The sequence below is a fragment of the Brachycentrus maculatus genome, unplaced genomic scaffold, assembly GCF_059751285.1.
Source record: "Brachycentrus maculatus isolate JH-2025_06_01 unplaced genomic scaffold, ASM5975128v1 h1tg000293l, whole genome shotgun sequence".
In the NCBI taxonomy this organism is placed as follows: domain Eukaryota; kingdom Metazoa; phylum Arthropoda; class Insecta; order Trichoptera; family Brachycentridae; genus Brachycentrus; species Brachycentrus maculatus.
This window is the reverse complement of record NW_028281044.1, coordinates 2,210,001-2,226,537: the sequence shown is the minus strand read 5'-3', so window position 1 is coordinate 2,226,537 and position 16,537 is coordinate 2,210,001. Positions and strand designations below refer to the sequence as shown.

At 32.6% G+C, this 16,537-nt stretch overlaps 1 protein-coding gene across 1 annotated transcript in view; it reads right to left on the bottom strand.

Annotated features, from left to right (window-relative positions):
- LOC148305031 (uncharacterized) overlaps positions 1-16,537 on the bottom strand; it is a 101,237-nt gene that overhangs the window by 17,242 nt on the left and 67,458 nt on the right. Inside the window, exons 5-7 of the mRNA XM_088267353.1 lie at positions 6,451-6,553; positions 5,557-5,722; positions 2,881-2,966 (exon numbers count right to left, since the gene is read on the bottom strand). Of these exons, the coding sequence (XP_088123479.1) occupies positions 2,881-2,966; positions 5,557-5,722; positions 6,451-6,553 (355 nt within the window). The remainder of the gene's footprint in view (positions 1-2,880; positions 2,967-5,556; positions 5,723-6,450; positions 6,554-16,537) is intronic.

Below are 16,537 nucleotides of genomic sequence, written 5' to 3'. Positions count from 1 at the left end.
GCTGATAACCTTTCCTTCGTGTTAACGATCAAGATAACGCTGAGTTTATATGACTTAGTGCCCTAGTGCCCCCTTGTTATGGTTAATTAGTTAGTTAGTTACTTGTCCGCCTCCGTAGTGTAATGGTCAGCACGCTCGGCTACCGTTCTGGAGGTCAAATGAATATGAGTGATTTTTGCACTGTAATACTTATTCAATATTACCCTGGACTGGTACCTGAAGTGGAGGGCTGATCACCTTTCCTTCATGTGTAATCGATTGAGATAACACTGCGTTTATATGAATCAGTGCCTTATGCACCATTGGGGTGCGATAAGGGATTATTATTATTGTTATAATTTTCTATGTTTGTAAAAAAAATCTTGTAAAACGAACTCCCTCTCTAAACACCAGTATCTACTTTATTAGAGAGGTAGAAACGTTATATTTTCAATATTTTGTATATTTACCAACTATTTTGTATATTTAATTATGTATTTCGTAAAAAAAAATAAAAAAAGGATATATGATATTTGTTTGAATAGTGATATAAGGAAAGGATTTTTTATAGATGAAAATTGTATTTATTATTTACCTTCCTTATTAAATACAAGGTTTATGTATCATTAATTGGATATTAGTTTCTACTAACTAAAAAAGGGGTATTTTGTATATTAAAAGCATTGTTAACTGTGTGGTTTGGTAATACAGCACAAAAGTTGTGTTTTTTTACAGTGATATTGCACAAACAATACGTATAGAATAATTTTCAAATAGGGTAATATCCTTTTTATTTTTATTTTATTTGGGAATTTAATAGAACAGTTAGAGTTCAGTCTTTTAGACGAATGTAAGACAAAATGGTGTATGATAGATGTTCGAATGGTGATATAAGGAAAGGATGCAACGCTGAGATAAGCGTTATCGATAAAATTAAGAAATAATGGTATTCACCAAGTAAAACTTAAATAAAAAATGGATAGTTATTACCATAATGTGACTGCCGAATCAATTAATGAAATCAAAGAAAGGTGTGTTGAGATGGTTTGGGCATGTGAATCGAATGAGTGATGATTGAACAGTAAAAAAAATGTGTGGTGAATTTGGTTGGTAATGCAGGGTATTTTTTTAGATACAAGTACCTAGTATACAAATTAAAATTTCAGAAATGATGATAAAGAAAAATTTCAAAAATGTTATATTACCATACGACAAAGTAAACAGTTAACTAACTATTACGCTACTTCACCGTAGGGGTAGGCATAGAGAATAGAACGTCGCACCACCCTGTCTTTGCAAACACCCTTCGCCTCTTCCACGTAAATGCATCTCCTCATATATTATATGCCCGTTAAAAATGCTTTTGATGGATAAAATACGACTTAAGCCCTGTACATACCCAGACTTCAATATTCTTCTTCATCTATGTTGAGATATCAAGATTTTTTACTATATTTTTAGTCGTCTGATCAAAGCTCACGGTGTGAGATGGCCTCCTGACATACAGCTTGCGACAAACGCGGTCGGAGCGTTTTACTGCACACGAATGGGCATTAATTACCCTGTAGGTTTATTACCGCGTACCGAGTTGGGGGATCTAACCGAGCAAGGTATCTGGTCTCTATGTATCATGGTGTAAACGTACGCAAAACACATATGTATACACCTAACACATATGTGGAGGTCCTCACCAAAACGTTACATTTTCAATATTGCACAAAAATGCTTTGAATGCAAATCTCTTCTGTTTACTGTATTCTATCGAAATCTTAATTAAAGTTGCGACAAGACGTAACCCATCCCGTGTGAAACCAATATGAAATAATTAAATCGCATCATAAAGTAACAATTTTACAAGCTGGAGTTCCTGATTAAAGTATTAAAAATCATTTATAATGGAAATGTAACGTTTTGGTGAGGACCTCCACATATACTTATACACATTACATATACAAATTTTGATAATTTTGGATGATAAATTAAGAAAGGTATTTAGTCGTTCAGTCGTTCTCCAGTCTGTAAAACAATCCGGGTTACATTGCATACAAGAAGAACGGTCTCTGCTAAATAAAAGCTTTCTAAATCCAATCGAAAATGGCTATTTTGGGCTTAATCATAAGATTGATCATATTTGTATGATAACCAAAATTTTAGTAAGAAGCCTATGACAGATCGTAAACCTAGTAAAAACTCAAATTTCCATATAATTCTTCATCTATGTTGAGATATCAAAAATATAAGAAAGGTAAGTTGAGACGGTCTGGAAGTTTGGAACGAACAAATGAAGAATGAATAGTAAAACAAATTTATGAGGCAAACGTAGTTGGAAAAAGGAGCAGAGGAAAACTGAGGAAATCTTGGCATGGTCGGGTACGTCAAATACTTGAAAGTGGTCGGGTCAGAGGTCAAAATAATCGGCGGGTGTGTATGAGGAGATCTATGAATGTGGAAAAAGCCAAAAAAATCATTATCAAACACCGTATACAGTTTATGTATTAATTTTTACATCAAACACAGATTTTTTGAGTCTACTGAAAAAAACACATAAAAACTAATATTGTGACAATTGTTTCGCTTAGTTATGGCATTTTCAAACGAATGACATACGTTTTTGTCAATGTCATGACATGTGTTTTTTATACAACTCAGTAGACTCAAAAAAACTTGTGTTTGATTTAAAAATCAACACATCAATTAAAATGGAGTTCTATAAATTAACCGCCAAATCAATAAATACCGTATTCATTATTTGAAAACGATGCAAAATGCATCGAAACACGTGTCACAATAGAATTTTAAGCAATATTGGTATTTACCAAGTAAAAATGGATAAATATTACCATCAAGTGACTGCCGAATCAATAAACGAAATTGTTATAATATATTTTCATTTGTACTTACATTCGAATACAGCTGGTCCCCGTTATAATGGCTTCTTTGCCTCTTGATGTCTTCGTCTGATTGGCTGGTGTATTCTCGGTTGTCATCTGAGAAAAGAAAATGATTTCAATTAGCTGAGGAACTGTTTTATTTAAAATATTATCGTAAATATTTTTCCAATTTGTAAATTATACGACTGAATACAGTTCAAATGTGATCTCTCAGACAAAACGTGAGGTAAAACTAGTACGCAACCATGATACACGATTTACCCACGACGAAGGTTTGATGGTCCCAAGAATTAACAATAAATATGGGAGTCGAACACTGCAATATTTCGTTCCAAATATTTTAATTTTTTTTTAAAGTTTTGTACTGACATTTCTTGGTGGAACTGCATTTTCATCAGTCTGACGATCTTGGTTACGACGAAACCCGGTTGCTGGTCAAATAAAATGTCATGTGGAAAAAATTAAATAGTTGTTATTTTATTATATGAAATGCAGTTCTACCAAGAAATGTCAGTACAAAATTTAAAAGTACTTAGATCTGTTTTTTAATCAATAATAATTTAAGAAAAATTTAAATCGAAATTAAATATAATTTTTACATTCATTCAAAATAAGTCCAAATAATCGAGGTCCTATTTTATTTTAACTTTGTAATACATAACACTGTGGATATTGGAATATTCGCATTGAAAATAAACGCTGGAAACGGTTAGGGGAGGTTTGGCAAAGGAGCCAAGCATAAATTTCAAAATAACTCATTTATTTTCTTATGCCGGCGGAGTTATGGTCTCGGCGGGATTCGCCGCTGGAAATTGGACATGGGTTGTTCTTAAAGTAGACTCCCGACCAATTAAAAGAGGACAATTTGGAATTTATTAGGAGGCGTCCCTTAAGGCGAAAACTTTGTTCAACCCTTGGCCCCGGGTGGAAAATGCGTTCTCACCGGGTTCTTTCAAGAATGGAAAATCGTTGAATCAACGATTTTCAATGAGAAAATTCATATTTTTAAATGAGAATCTAGGCAATATTTGGAAGTGAAGCATGGAGTTGGTAGAAGAAGGATGAAAGCAGACTGAATACAGTCGAAATGCGATCTCATGACATCATCAGACTGGTAATGTCGGTTATGTCGAAACCCGGTTCCTGGTCAAATAAAATTCATATAGAAAAACCTTCAAAGTTGTTATTTTTTATAAAGTAGTTTTATTAGTAGTTGGTTTATCAAAAGCTACAAAATAAACCCATTCAAATAAGGTTGCCATCATGATCGAAGAAAATAATGAGAAAAAAATAAATAAGCTAAAAAACTTAGTGGTCTTGATTTTTAAGTATCTTCGTATATAAATCGCTCACTCCTTTCAAGAACGTCATAAATCGAAAATTTTGATTTTTCAGGATAACGTTTTTAAAGTTTAAAAATATAATACAATGTATTAAAAATAAATATCAAGCCACTTATTGAATTTTTTTACTGTGCAACAGATCTTTTTAGGTAAAACCTGAAGGTTTTTTCTACCTTTGAAAAATATTAAGTATATTTAAAAAATGATTAAACAATACATTTTCTTCAAAATGGAAAATAAAACTTTCTGCCCTGTAGTGGGTAAATATTAAGTTAAAAATATGCCTTTTTTGCTGGGATATAGTAAATTTTCTGTGCATTCCGAAAACATGCACAACTGAAAATTGACGATTTTTGATTTATGACGTTCTTGAAAGGAGTGAGCGTAATGGTAGATGCTGCATCTCAAGTAGAGATACCTAAAAAATAAATCCAGCCAATTAAGACCGCCATTAAGAGACCAAAGAAAATAAATACGCTAAAAAACTTAGTAGTCTTGATTCAAGTAAAACCCAGTCTTAAGTATCTCTCGAGGAACGATTCTGGACTAACTTCTTCCAGCCATTTCTCGAATCGGGCAAAGTTTAGCGAACTTAAGTTCAGACACTTAACTAAGCGAAGTTACAGAACTAGGGTTTAAGTAAATTATTACATCGTCCCCGGCGGATATACTAGTGGGTGAGCCGCCATCTTGAAACTAAACGGTGTCTTAAAGTATTTTATTACGCGCGTATTTTATCTGTAATTACGCCGTAGGACAATCTCACGAATTAATGGAGACTGAATATGTTAATTTGAAATTTGTTACTGAGAAAGCTAGGTTTACGTTTCAAATGTAAATAAATATAAAAAAAGCTTTTTTTACATCTCAGCATCGAATAACAAAAAAAAATATTAAAAAAATCTTTAAAAATGGTTAGGAGTCGTAATAATCTGCGGGTATGTATGAGGAGATGCATGAACGTGGAAGAGGCGAAGAATGTTTGCAAAGACAGAGTGGTGTGGCGTTCTATTCTCTCTGCATACCCCTGCGGGGAAGTGGCGTGATGGTTAGTTAGTTAGTTAGTCATAGTAACAATAAATTAAAAAAAACTTATTTCTTGGATGATTTTTGCAGATACTTTGTGACACATTTTAAAAATTTTATAAAATAAAACAACTTTGTTTTTGTTACTTCTTATTGGTACATTTATTCTCCAGTACATGTTTAACCCTGATGACGACAAGGTTGACGCATAGGTGGGACCCGACATGACACACAGAAGTGTAGATCACATGATAAAAAAAAGTGAAGGCACGACACGCAGAGAAAATGAAGAATGGAGAAGAGATGATGATACGAACCGTTCTCGTCGTGTCTCTTCCTCCTGTGGTGAGCTGCATGCTCGCCGGCAGTGACCACGGCGGCGCCGGCTCCCGCCGGCTGAAGACCCAGGATCCCGCTGATGCTGTAGCTTCCTGTGCTGCTCACCTGGGGCTCCCCGGTAGCCACTCCGGAATGCGTTATCACCTGAGAAAATCACAAATATCACAAATCAAAAAGTAAAACGTGAACGGGTCTAGTGGACTTCCTGGCTGATGTTTTCGTACACCATAAATTAACAACATTTTGAGTGTGTCCAAATACTGTGTGTTCACAAAATCTGGATTATCTCCAATTACAGGAGTTATTTTCATATTATTTTTTGACATCTCATCAAAGATGAAGAAGAATATGGAAGTCTAGGCATTTACGGGGCTGACATATTCCATATTCTTCTTCACCTTTGATGAGATGTCAAAAAATCATATGAAAAATACTTCTTTAATTAGAGATAGTCCAGATTTGTGAACAAGTACTTGGACACGCTCAAAATGTTTTAATTTTTTTAAATATTATATTTTATTTTGTATACATTTTTTAAAATCACAATTGTTACATATTTAGAACATTTTTTTTGCAGAGACCCACCAAGCCACCTTGTGTGTCTTGTCGGTGGAGTTCTTTTTTAGTACATTTTTTTGTTTTTAACGATTTTAACCTAATATACACACAAAAAATAGAGAAAAATTAAGAATATAAACATTTTACTTTTTTTTACAATTTTCCATTTTCTTTCATTTAAAAATAACGATGGATTTTTCATGATAATTTGAGATACCTACCTAAAATATTGGTATAACATCCGTAGGGTGAATAATCCAGTTTGTGATAAAACAAAATATTGGTATTTAAAAAAAATTTAAATGGGTACTTACAGATACCACGGATCCATGGGTCTGGTTATGGCCGTCTTGCTGGTCTTGCTGAGATTGCTGGTGGACATGCTTCGCCTTCTCTGCAGCCTTGTTTCTTACAATCCTGGAATAAAAAAAAACATTGAAATTTTCTTCAAATCCATGGGTGTTCAAGTACAAAATTTTGCTGCAGGATTTTATTCAACTATAAGTCCACTTTTAAATATTCCCATTGTAATTGATTTGTCTTCTTTCTCTCTTTCAAAATTTTTATTTTTGTATGAATTTCAGACCGTAACAATTTAATTTTAATCTACATTTGACCTGATGTTGGCATGATTATTATTGATTGGTATTACACAAAGTGAACGATGAATGATATGGAGAGTTTTTAATTAATTAATTAATTTAGCGGTGAGAGGGTGTTTCTGCAAGTGTCGTCTTATTTTTATTTACAAATAAAACAATAAAAATAAAATAATAGTAACAATACACGAAATACACGAGAGAGTGAAGTACAAACAAAAGTGAGGAAAGGACGGTAAAATAAATTTATGAGGCGAATGTAATTGGAAAAAAGGAGCAGAGGAAGACCGAGAAAAACATGGCACGATCAGGTATGCCAAATACTTGAAAGTGGTCAGGTTAGGAGTCTTAATAATCGGCGGGTATGTATGAGGAGATGCATAAACGTTGAAGAATGTTTGCAAAGACAGAGTGGTGTGGCGTACTATTCTCTCTGCCTACCTCTACGGGGAAGTGGCGTGATGGTTAGTGAGTTAGTTAGTTATGGTAGCAATAAATTTAAAAAAAAAACATTTTTTTTAATGATTTTCGCAGATACTTTGTGGCACATTTTAAAAACTTTATAAAATAAAATAATTTTGTTTTTGTCACTTTTTTATTGGTTCATTTATTTTCCAGCACATGTTTAACCCTGATAATGACAACGTTCTTGTCGAAACTGGCTAGAGAAAAAATGTACCAATAAAAAAATTATCAAAAACATTTTTTTACATTTTAAAGTTTTAAAAAAATCACAGTTTAAATGCGTTTAGCTTTATCATTTTAGAAATTATGACAGCAATTCTAGAATTAGGTTCAGAAACAAGGGTTAATACTTGGGTAGGGAGATGTACTAAACTTTAAAAAATTAAACAACTTTGTTTTAACCACTTTTTTATTATAAGTACACTTTAACCTACCGGTTTCGACAAGAACCTTGTCATCATCAGGGCTTATTAAATTCTAAAACATCAAAAACATTAAAATATTTAATAATTAATTACATTCCCGTACCAAAAATTTCCACACCTAAGTTAATAAATAATGTAATTTAAGAACTGCAACATTTTGAGTGTGTCCAAATACTTATTCACAAATCTTTCCCATTTTTTCAAGATAATATCACAAAGAGGGGTGAAATTTCATTTCCCAGTACATTACGCATCTAGCAAAGCATATTCATTGATTATGAGTTTATTATGATATTATAAGGGTAGTTTTTCGTAGTGTAATCAGGGTGGAATAATTCGGCTCTGAAAACAGGGTGCGCAAGGCTACCGAAACGTGCGACGGGAGAGGAAAGCCGTGTAGCCGCAAGTGGCAATCATAATTCATACATTTTCATACAATGTGACCCCATTTTGCCGTAAATATAATACATGAGTTAAAAAAATTATGAAGAAAATATTTATTATTATTTATATTTGAAGGACTAACTTTGTGATTTTCCATTTTATAATTAAAATGTAACTCTGTTTTAAAATCACTATAAATATTTTATTATAACTAAATTATAATGTCCGCCTCCGTAGTGTAATGGTCAGCACGCTCGACTACCGTTCTGGAGGTCCCGGGTTCGATTCCCAAGGGGGGTAAAATAAATATAAGTGATTTTTTCACTATAATATTTATTCAATACTACCCTGGACTGGTACCTGAAGCGGAAGGCTGATCACCTTTCCTTCATGTGTAAACGATCAAGATAACACTGCGTTTATATGACGCAGTGCCCTATGCATCATTGGGTGCGGATAAGGGTTTTTAAATTATAATGTCTACCGGTTTCGAAGCTAACCGCTTCTTTATCAAGACCGATTAATCAGTAAACCTTTCATAATTTTATCGATAATGCTTATCTCAGCCTTGAAATATTTCCTTATACCATTCGAACATCTGTCGAACAACGTTTTGCCGCACATTCGTTTGAGAGAACGCACTTCGACTGCATTCAGTTTCATATTCATAATAAAGTAGTAAATTTCAGTTCAATTAATAAAATATTTTATTATTTATTGATTTGGCATCAACTTTGTGGAATAACATGATGATTTATACATAAAAATAAAACACTTGCGTAAAACCACTTTATAAATTAAGTAATTAATTTGTATGGACACGGGAGTCGTGTTTGAATGTCTTCATAAACTCAAAAAGTGGTATTATACAATAGTCATACATTGTTCAACAGAACTACATTCAGTCTACTTTTATCCTTCTTTTTCCAACTTTACGCTTTATTTCCATTCAAAAGGGTTGCTACCAGGACTCCATTGTGCACTGCCAGTTGGCTTTTATAACAAATTATCAGAATTTTATTTGATTTTGTGAATGTTTTTTTTATTGACTGAACGCCCCAATAAAATCAAACTTTATTTTCAAAAAACAGCCACGGAGTGAGGCATATTCGAAACCATTTTTCCCTTTCACATTCCGGAAGGCATTTCAACCCCAATGTATACATCAAAACCACCCCCTGCGGTACAGGATGCTTCAAAAATTAATGCAATTCATCATAAGTAACAACAGGGTGTTCCGGTCGGCGTGGACTCCCCATTGAATAAAAAAACATTTTTTATGAGGTATAGGGTAGGTCAGGATTATCAAATATATATATATATATATATATATATATATATATATATATATATATATATATATATATATATATATATATATATATATATATATATATATATATATATATATATATATATATATATATATATATATATATATATATATATATATATATATATATATATATATATATATATATATATATATATATATATATATATATATATATATATATATATATATATATATATATATATATATATATATATATATATATATATATATATATATATATATATATATATATATATATATATATATATACATATAATTACATAATATACACATATCAAGTTTTAATTATTTAAATTTAACATTGTCCGCCTCCGTAGTGTAATGGTCATATACTGTAATGGTCACTTTATTATACATTCAACATAACCCTGGACTGGTATCTGAAGCGGAAGGCTGATCACCTTTCCTTCATGTGTTAATGATCAAGATAACACTGCGTTTATATGATGCAGTGCCCTATGCACCATAGAGTGCGGATAAGGATTTGAATGAAAAATGAAAAATTTAACATTACGATATTTAAGCACAAAACATTGGCTATCTCCGTAGTGGTCAGCGATTGGTAAATGTGCTGGAGGTCCCGGGTTCGATTCCCAGAAGGTTCAAAATAAATTTAAGTGATTAATTAATAAATTTATAAATTTAACTGAAAGTAACTAACTCACTACCACGCCGCCTCTCCGCAAGGGTAGGCAGAGAGAATAGACTTGGTATGATCAAATGATGTACGATGAATGTTCGAATGGTGATATAAGGATAGAATGCAAGGCTGAGACAAGCAATATAGATAAAATAAGGAAAGGTGCGATGAGATGGTTTGGGCATGTGAATCAAATGAGTGAAGAAAAAACATTAAAACAAAATTGTAAGAAATATGTTTTTCGTAATAGAAGCGGAGGAAGACCAACGTAAACTTGGCATGATCAAGTATTTCAAACATTTGAAAGTGGTCATGTCAATAGTCGAATAATCGCCGGTCATGTATAAATAAATGAGGAGATACATAATGTGAAAAAACTCGTCAAAGAACGTCGATGTTTTATTCGTTAAAAAAATAATAATTTCGCTGGTTGTGAAAAACCACCCTTGTAAAAATTTGTCATAAAACTCACCCTCGTGACAGGGTGCTCCATCCCTAGTGCGTCGGTCTCGTTTAAACCGAATTACAATTCTGATTATGTGAGAACGTAATACGAATGACAGGAAGAAAGACGTATCTATCATTTATGTCTAATGGAGATATTTATCTCCTTGAATGTATTAAAAAATATTAAAAAATATATTTTTTAAATTATTAATTGTTAAATTAAACACTTGTTAAAAAACACATAGAAATTAATATTTTAACAATTCGCTCACTCCTTTCAACAACGTCATATATCAAAAACTTGATTTTTCAGGAAATCGTTTTTAAAGTTTAAGAATATTATAATAATAATAAAACCCTTATCCGCACCCGAATGGTGCATAGGGTACTGTGTCATACAAACGCAGTGTTATCTTGATCGTTTTTACACATGAAGGAAAGGTGATCAGCCCTCCGCTTCAGGTACCAGTCCATGGTAATATTGAATAAATATTACAGTGAAAAAATCAGTAATATTTATTTTACCCCCCTTGGGAATCGAACCCGGGACCTCCAGAACGGTAGCCGAGCGTGCTGACCATTACACTACGGAGGCAGACAACAAGAATATTATAAAATGTTATAAAAATAAATATCAAGCCACTCATTGAACTTTTTTCTGTGCAACAGATCTTTTGGTAAAACTATTTTCTAAAAGGTTTTTTCTCCATTTCAAAAATATTTAGTATACTTCAAAAAAAAAATTAAACAATACCTTTTCTTCAAAATAAAAAAAACAACACATTCTGCTTTATAGCGGGTAAATATGAAGTTAAAAATATGCCGCTCTTGCTGGGGTATAGTACATTTTTTGGGCATTTAGATAATATGCGCTACTGAAAATTGACGATTTTTGATACATGACGTTGTTGAAAGGAGTGAGCAAATTGTTTTCCCCAGGCGAAACAATCAACAGTCCTGGGAGAGTCCTTCTCCTGGGGAGTTTTACGCGGTTTTCTACCAGCAATTAGCAAATACTGACGAGTTCCTGATTGGCTCACACTAGATTATCCCTCCTGTTCCCAACACAGATTGAAATGAAACAAATTCTTAGCTAAAGAAACAAAAATCCACTAAATGATCTATAAACCTTGTAGATAATAAGCAAGGTAAATGATAAATGCAACAATTTACAACATTTTGAGTGTGTCCAAATACTTGTTCACAAAATCTGGATTATCTCCAATTATAGGAGTTATTTTCATATTATATTTTGACATACTGATATAAGAGTTTCTGTTCAACAAAAAGCTTCTTTTCATATCACTAATAGATGTCTCAAGTGAAGTTCTAGTGATTCAATAACCATGTTTCTGAATTGGTTCATACATATAGAATTAATAAATGCAACTCCCATCTAAGAAACACATTGGAAGAAGGCGTACATCCTGGCTGGAACACTTGAGAGAGTGGTTCCACTGTAGCACTAAGGCGCTGTTTAGAGCGGCTGCAGACAGAGTATTGCTATAACGCTTGCCAACCTTTGGTGTGCAGTGCCTCAATAAGACTACAGTTTTATATTACAAGAGAATTTCGAAGGTAAACGCAGCATAGGAAGAAGGCGTATATCCTGGCTGGACCACTTGAGGGAGTGGTCCCACTGTAGTACTAAGTGGAGGTAGGAAAAGTCACCGGTAGCAAGTGTTGCGTAAATTTCCACGTGTGAACACACGTGTGCAACGACCCTCGCACGTGCACTCGTAAATGCAAACATTGCACAATTTATATTTTAATATGAGATATATTATCGACATGATTTTGATAGCGTCATAAAAATTAGATAAAATCAATACGTATATCAGGTACTATGTGTAAATGTACCTTTTTAACATATAAAAACCATTTTTAATCTCGATATTACTTGGTAAATACCAATTTTCATGAAATTTATTTTGACACATCGCTCACTCCTTTCATCAACGTCATATATCACAAAACTTGATTTTTCAGGATAACGTTTTTAAAGTTAAAAAATATAATAAAATGTATTAAAAATAAATATCACGCAACTGTAAAAACTGAATGTTTTTTCACCATTTGAAAATATTTAGTTTATTTAAAAAAATAATTAAACAATTCTTCAAAATGCAAAAACGACACTTTCTGCCCTGTAGCGAGTAAATATTAAGTTAATAATATGCCGCTTTTGCTGGGATATAGTATATTTTCTGGGCATTCCGAAAACATGTATAAATGAAAATTGACGATTTTTGATACATGACGTTGTTAAAAGGAGTGAGCGATATATGTCTTATCTTTGATAATACGATTATGGTGAAGTAATGAGAAATAATAATTGATAATATGGGTTACTGTATCTCGGCTAATATGACAACATATGGTGTGATGTTTGTCGAGGGGGATCGAGAGTGTATGCTGAAGTGAAAATTAATAAGATTGAATGAAATAACTCAGTAATAGCGATCCCATTGGGACGATAACGAAACATCAAAGGTGGCTGCAGATAAAGCTACTCGTTGGCTAGAATCACAGTGAAAAGATACCGCTAGAAATAGGATTTGGAAAAAAAGAAAAAAAACGCTAAAACCAGGGCTTTTTTTTAACATAAAAAAGGTCTCGGAACTCACTTCATGTCAAACTTTTTAGAAAAAAAATTGTCTTCAAATATTTATTTATTTACAACATTTTAAGTGTAATGATTAAAGAAAACACTTCGTTTTTTACCACTTGAGTTTTATTATAGACTACATGTTTCAGAAGTTAAACTTCCATCATTCAGGTCTGTATAATAACAGTATAATAATATAATAATAGTTATTATACAGACCTGAATGATGGAAGTTTAACTTCTGAAACATGTAGTCTATAATGAAACTCAAGTGGTAAAAAACGAAGTGTTTTCTTTAATCATTGTAACATGTCTTACAACAAAGTTAATGCCGAAACAATAAATAAAATTTTAAGTGTATGTTCAAATACTTGTTCACACTTAAAATGTTGTAAATAAATTAACTGGTTAAATTATAAGCTAAAATAATAAAAATTAAAATGATATTTTCTGGCGTTTCTCATGTATATGATTACAATACAGGATTCGGGCCTCACATACTGAAATAAAAGTTTCTGCTCAATAAAAAGCTTCTTTTCATCTTACCAATAGATGTCTCTAGTTAAGTTCTAGTGATTCAATAACAACGTTTCAAAATTGGTTCATATATATAGAACTTCCAAGAATTTGAGTAGTGTGGTTGTCAATAATATGTAAAATTGGTGAATGTTACACTTGTGTAAAGCGATCACTTAAACCAGCCTATGACGGTCGTCGGCCCTGTAAATTCCCAGACTTCCATGTTCTTCTTCATCTTTGATGAGATGTCAAAAAATAATATTGAAGCAAGTTTATAGATACACCCATATACTAGTTGTATTATGGGCATGCCACGAATTCGGCAATGCCGGAATGGCGATGGGAATGCACAGACACGTGGCGGTCACGTGGCTCGACGTCATTTCCTGTTGACGATTCATTGGTGACGTTTCAGAAATGTCAAGGGTAGTTTCACTCGGTTAGGGATTACTCCGCAAGAAGGGGTTCGGGTAAGAGTGATTGAAAAAGGTCAAACGCGTAAATATTTATAAATATAAAAAAAAATCAACGAATTTTCATGGTCATTTTTACATCTCAACATAAATTAAGAATACGAACTTCTGGATGTTAACAGGGCCAATGATCTGTCGTAGGCTGGTCAAGGGATCAACAAACATGCAGAGACACATATTATTACAACCCTAGCCACGTATTAGTGGAGCCATATCGAAAACACTTGAGAAATGTGGAAAAAAAATAGGTACATATTTTGTGTGTCCTATCCCAACATAGATGTAGAAGAGGATGGATGTCTGGGTATTTACAAGGCTAACGATCTGTCATAGGCTTAAGTGTGGATGTCAATCATGAATAGAATGGTGAATGTTATAAGCGTAAAAAGTGAATACGTAAATCAGCCTATGGCGGATCGAAAGCTCTGTGAATGTCCAGACTTGTGTATTCTTCTTCATTTATGCTGAGATATTTATATACCTAAATAAATATTCCTTCCTTATAAGTGGATAAAAACCATAACTTCTGAACACATTTGGACACACTAAAAATATTGTAAAATTTTTGGTAGTGTGGATGTCAATCATGGATAGAGAATGGTGAATGTTACATGCGTATGAAGTGATTGTATAAAACATCATGACACAGGTCGTTAGCCGTGTAAATGCTCAGACACCCATATTAATTTATTAATTGATTCGGCAATCAATTTGTGGTAATATCTAACCATTTTTTAATATAAGTTTTACATGGAAAATATCACTATTTCTTAAACTCCATACAAACACGTATTTCGATGCATTCCGTATCGTTTTTCGTACTAACGCTGTTAACATTGTATATAACGCGGTGTTTGAAAATGACGCAGAATGCATCAAAACATGTGTCACAATAGATTTTAAGATAAAGTGGTATTTACCAAGTAAAACTTAAATTAAAAATCCACGTTTTTCTTTATATACGTTGAAATCTAAGTACAAATAACTCCTATGTGGGGTCAAGCCCATAAATTATAAACACAGATTTTTACACACAAAATATTGTATTTTTTTTAAACATTTCTGAAGTGATTTATGGTAGATATAGATATGGCTCAACTGATATGAGACTGGTTGTAATAATATGTGTCTATGGTGCGCTGTGTTATCATAAACAGTAATCAAGTGCTTCGGCAAATCGATTTGAAACTAATAAGCGAGCAATCAACTCACTGACATCTGCCATTCAGTAGGTGAATCTACAGATAAGTGGGTCTTATCTTTGATAATTGATTACCGAATGTTTTCATAGTATACAAAGCTCCCATATCATATATTATATCATATATATAATATCATATGAAAAACATGGACGAATATTTGTCCGAAAAAGTGAAACCATCGCTGTGATTGTTTTGTTTTCTCTTAAAATTAAATATTTGTAGTTTATATTGGCACTTGTAATTATTTTATTTCTGATAACTATTGTATTCTTGACAGTGCCGTTTTATTATAACCTAAAATAAAATGTATACCCACACACAGGCCATGCCTTTGTGGGATCTTTTTTTGTATTAATATTATATATATCGCTCACTCCTTTCAAGAACGTCATAAATCAAAAATCGTGAATTTGCAGTTGTGCATGTTTTCGGAATGCCTAGAAAATTTACTATATCCCAGCAAAAGAGGCACATTTTTAAATTAATATTTACCCGCTACAGGGCAGAAACTGTTGTTTTTGCATTTTGAAGAAAATGTATTGTTTTATTATATTTTTAAATAAACTAAATATTTTTCAAATGGAGAAAAAACCTTCAGGTTTAACCTAAAAAGATCTGTTGCACAGTAAAAAGTTCAATAAGTGGCTTGATATTTATTTTTAATACATTGTGTTGTATTTTAAACTTTAAAAACGTTCTCCTGAAAAATCAAGTTTTTTGATTTGTGACGTTCTTGAAAGGAGTGAGCGATATGTACTTTCTTGTACTTGTACTTGTAATTATGATATATTGTAAAATGAAAAATTGTTAAAAATTTATATTAGAAAAAATAAATAATATGTATTACGTTTTTACTATTTTTTCTTGTTTGCATTCTTTAGGTTGAATTTTAATTGTCAGTATCCTTTCAAATGGATGACTTTGGTCATACCGGGTCGGGGGTTGATTTTCTGTATATTATTTTCCCATTTCACTCAAAGGGTGGATTTGCGAGGACAATGGCCACTCGCACCGGAAGATGTGATCCCTTCCCCTCTTCGAAACGTTTAAATCCCATTTGGATAGCTTGTCGAATGTGTGTATTTCTATTTTATTGAGCTCACATTGAAATAATCGCAATTTGACACACGCGATCGTGTACAGTTCATTAGGTCATAAATAGAGCCGATATTGATTTATTTATTTATATTAATAATAATAAATAAAACCCTTATCCGCACCCCAATGGTGCATAGGGCACTGTGTCATATTAACGCAGTGTTGAAAGGTGATCAGCCCTCCG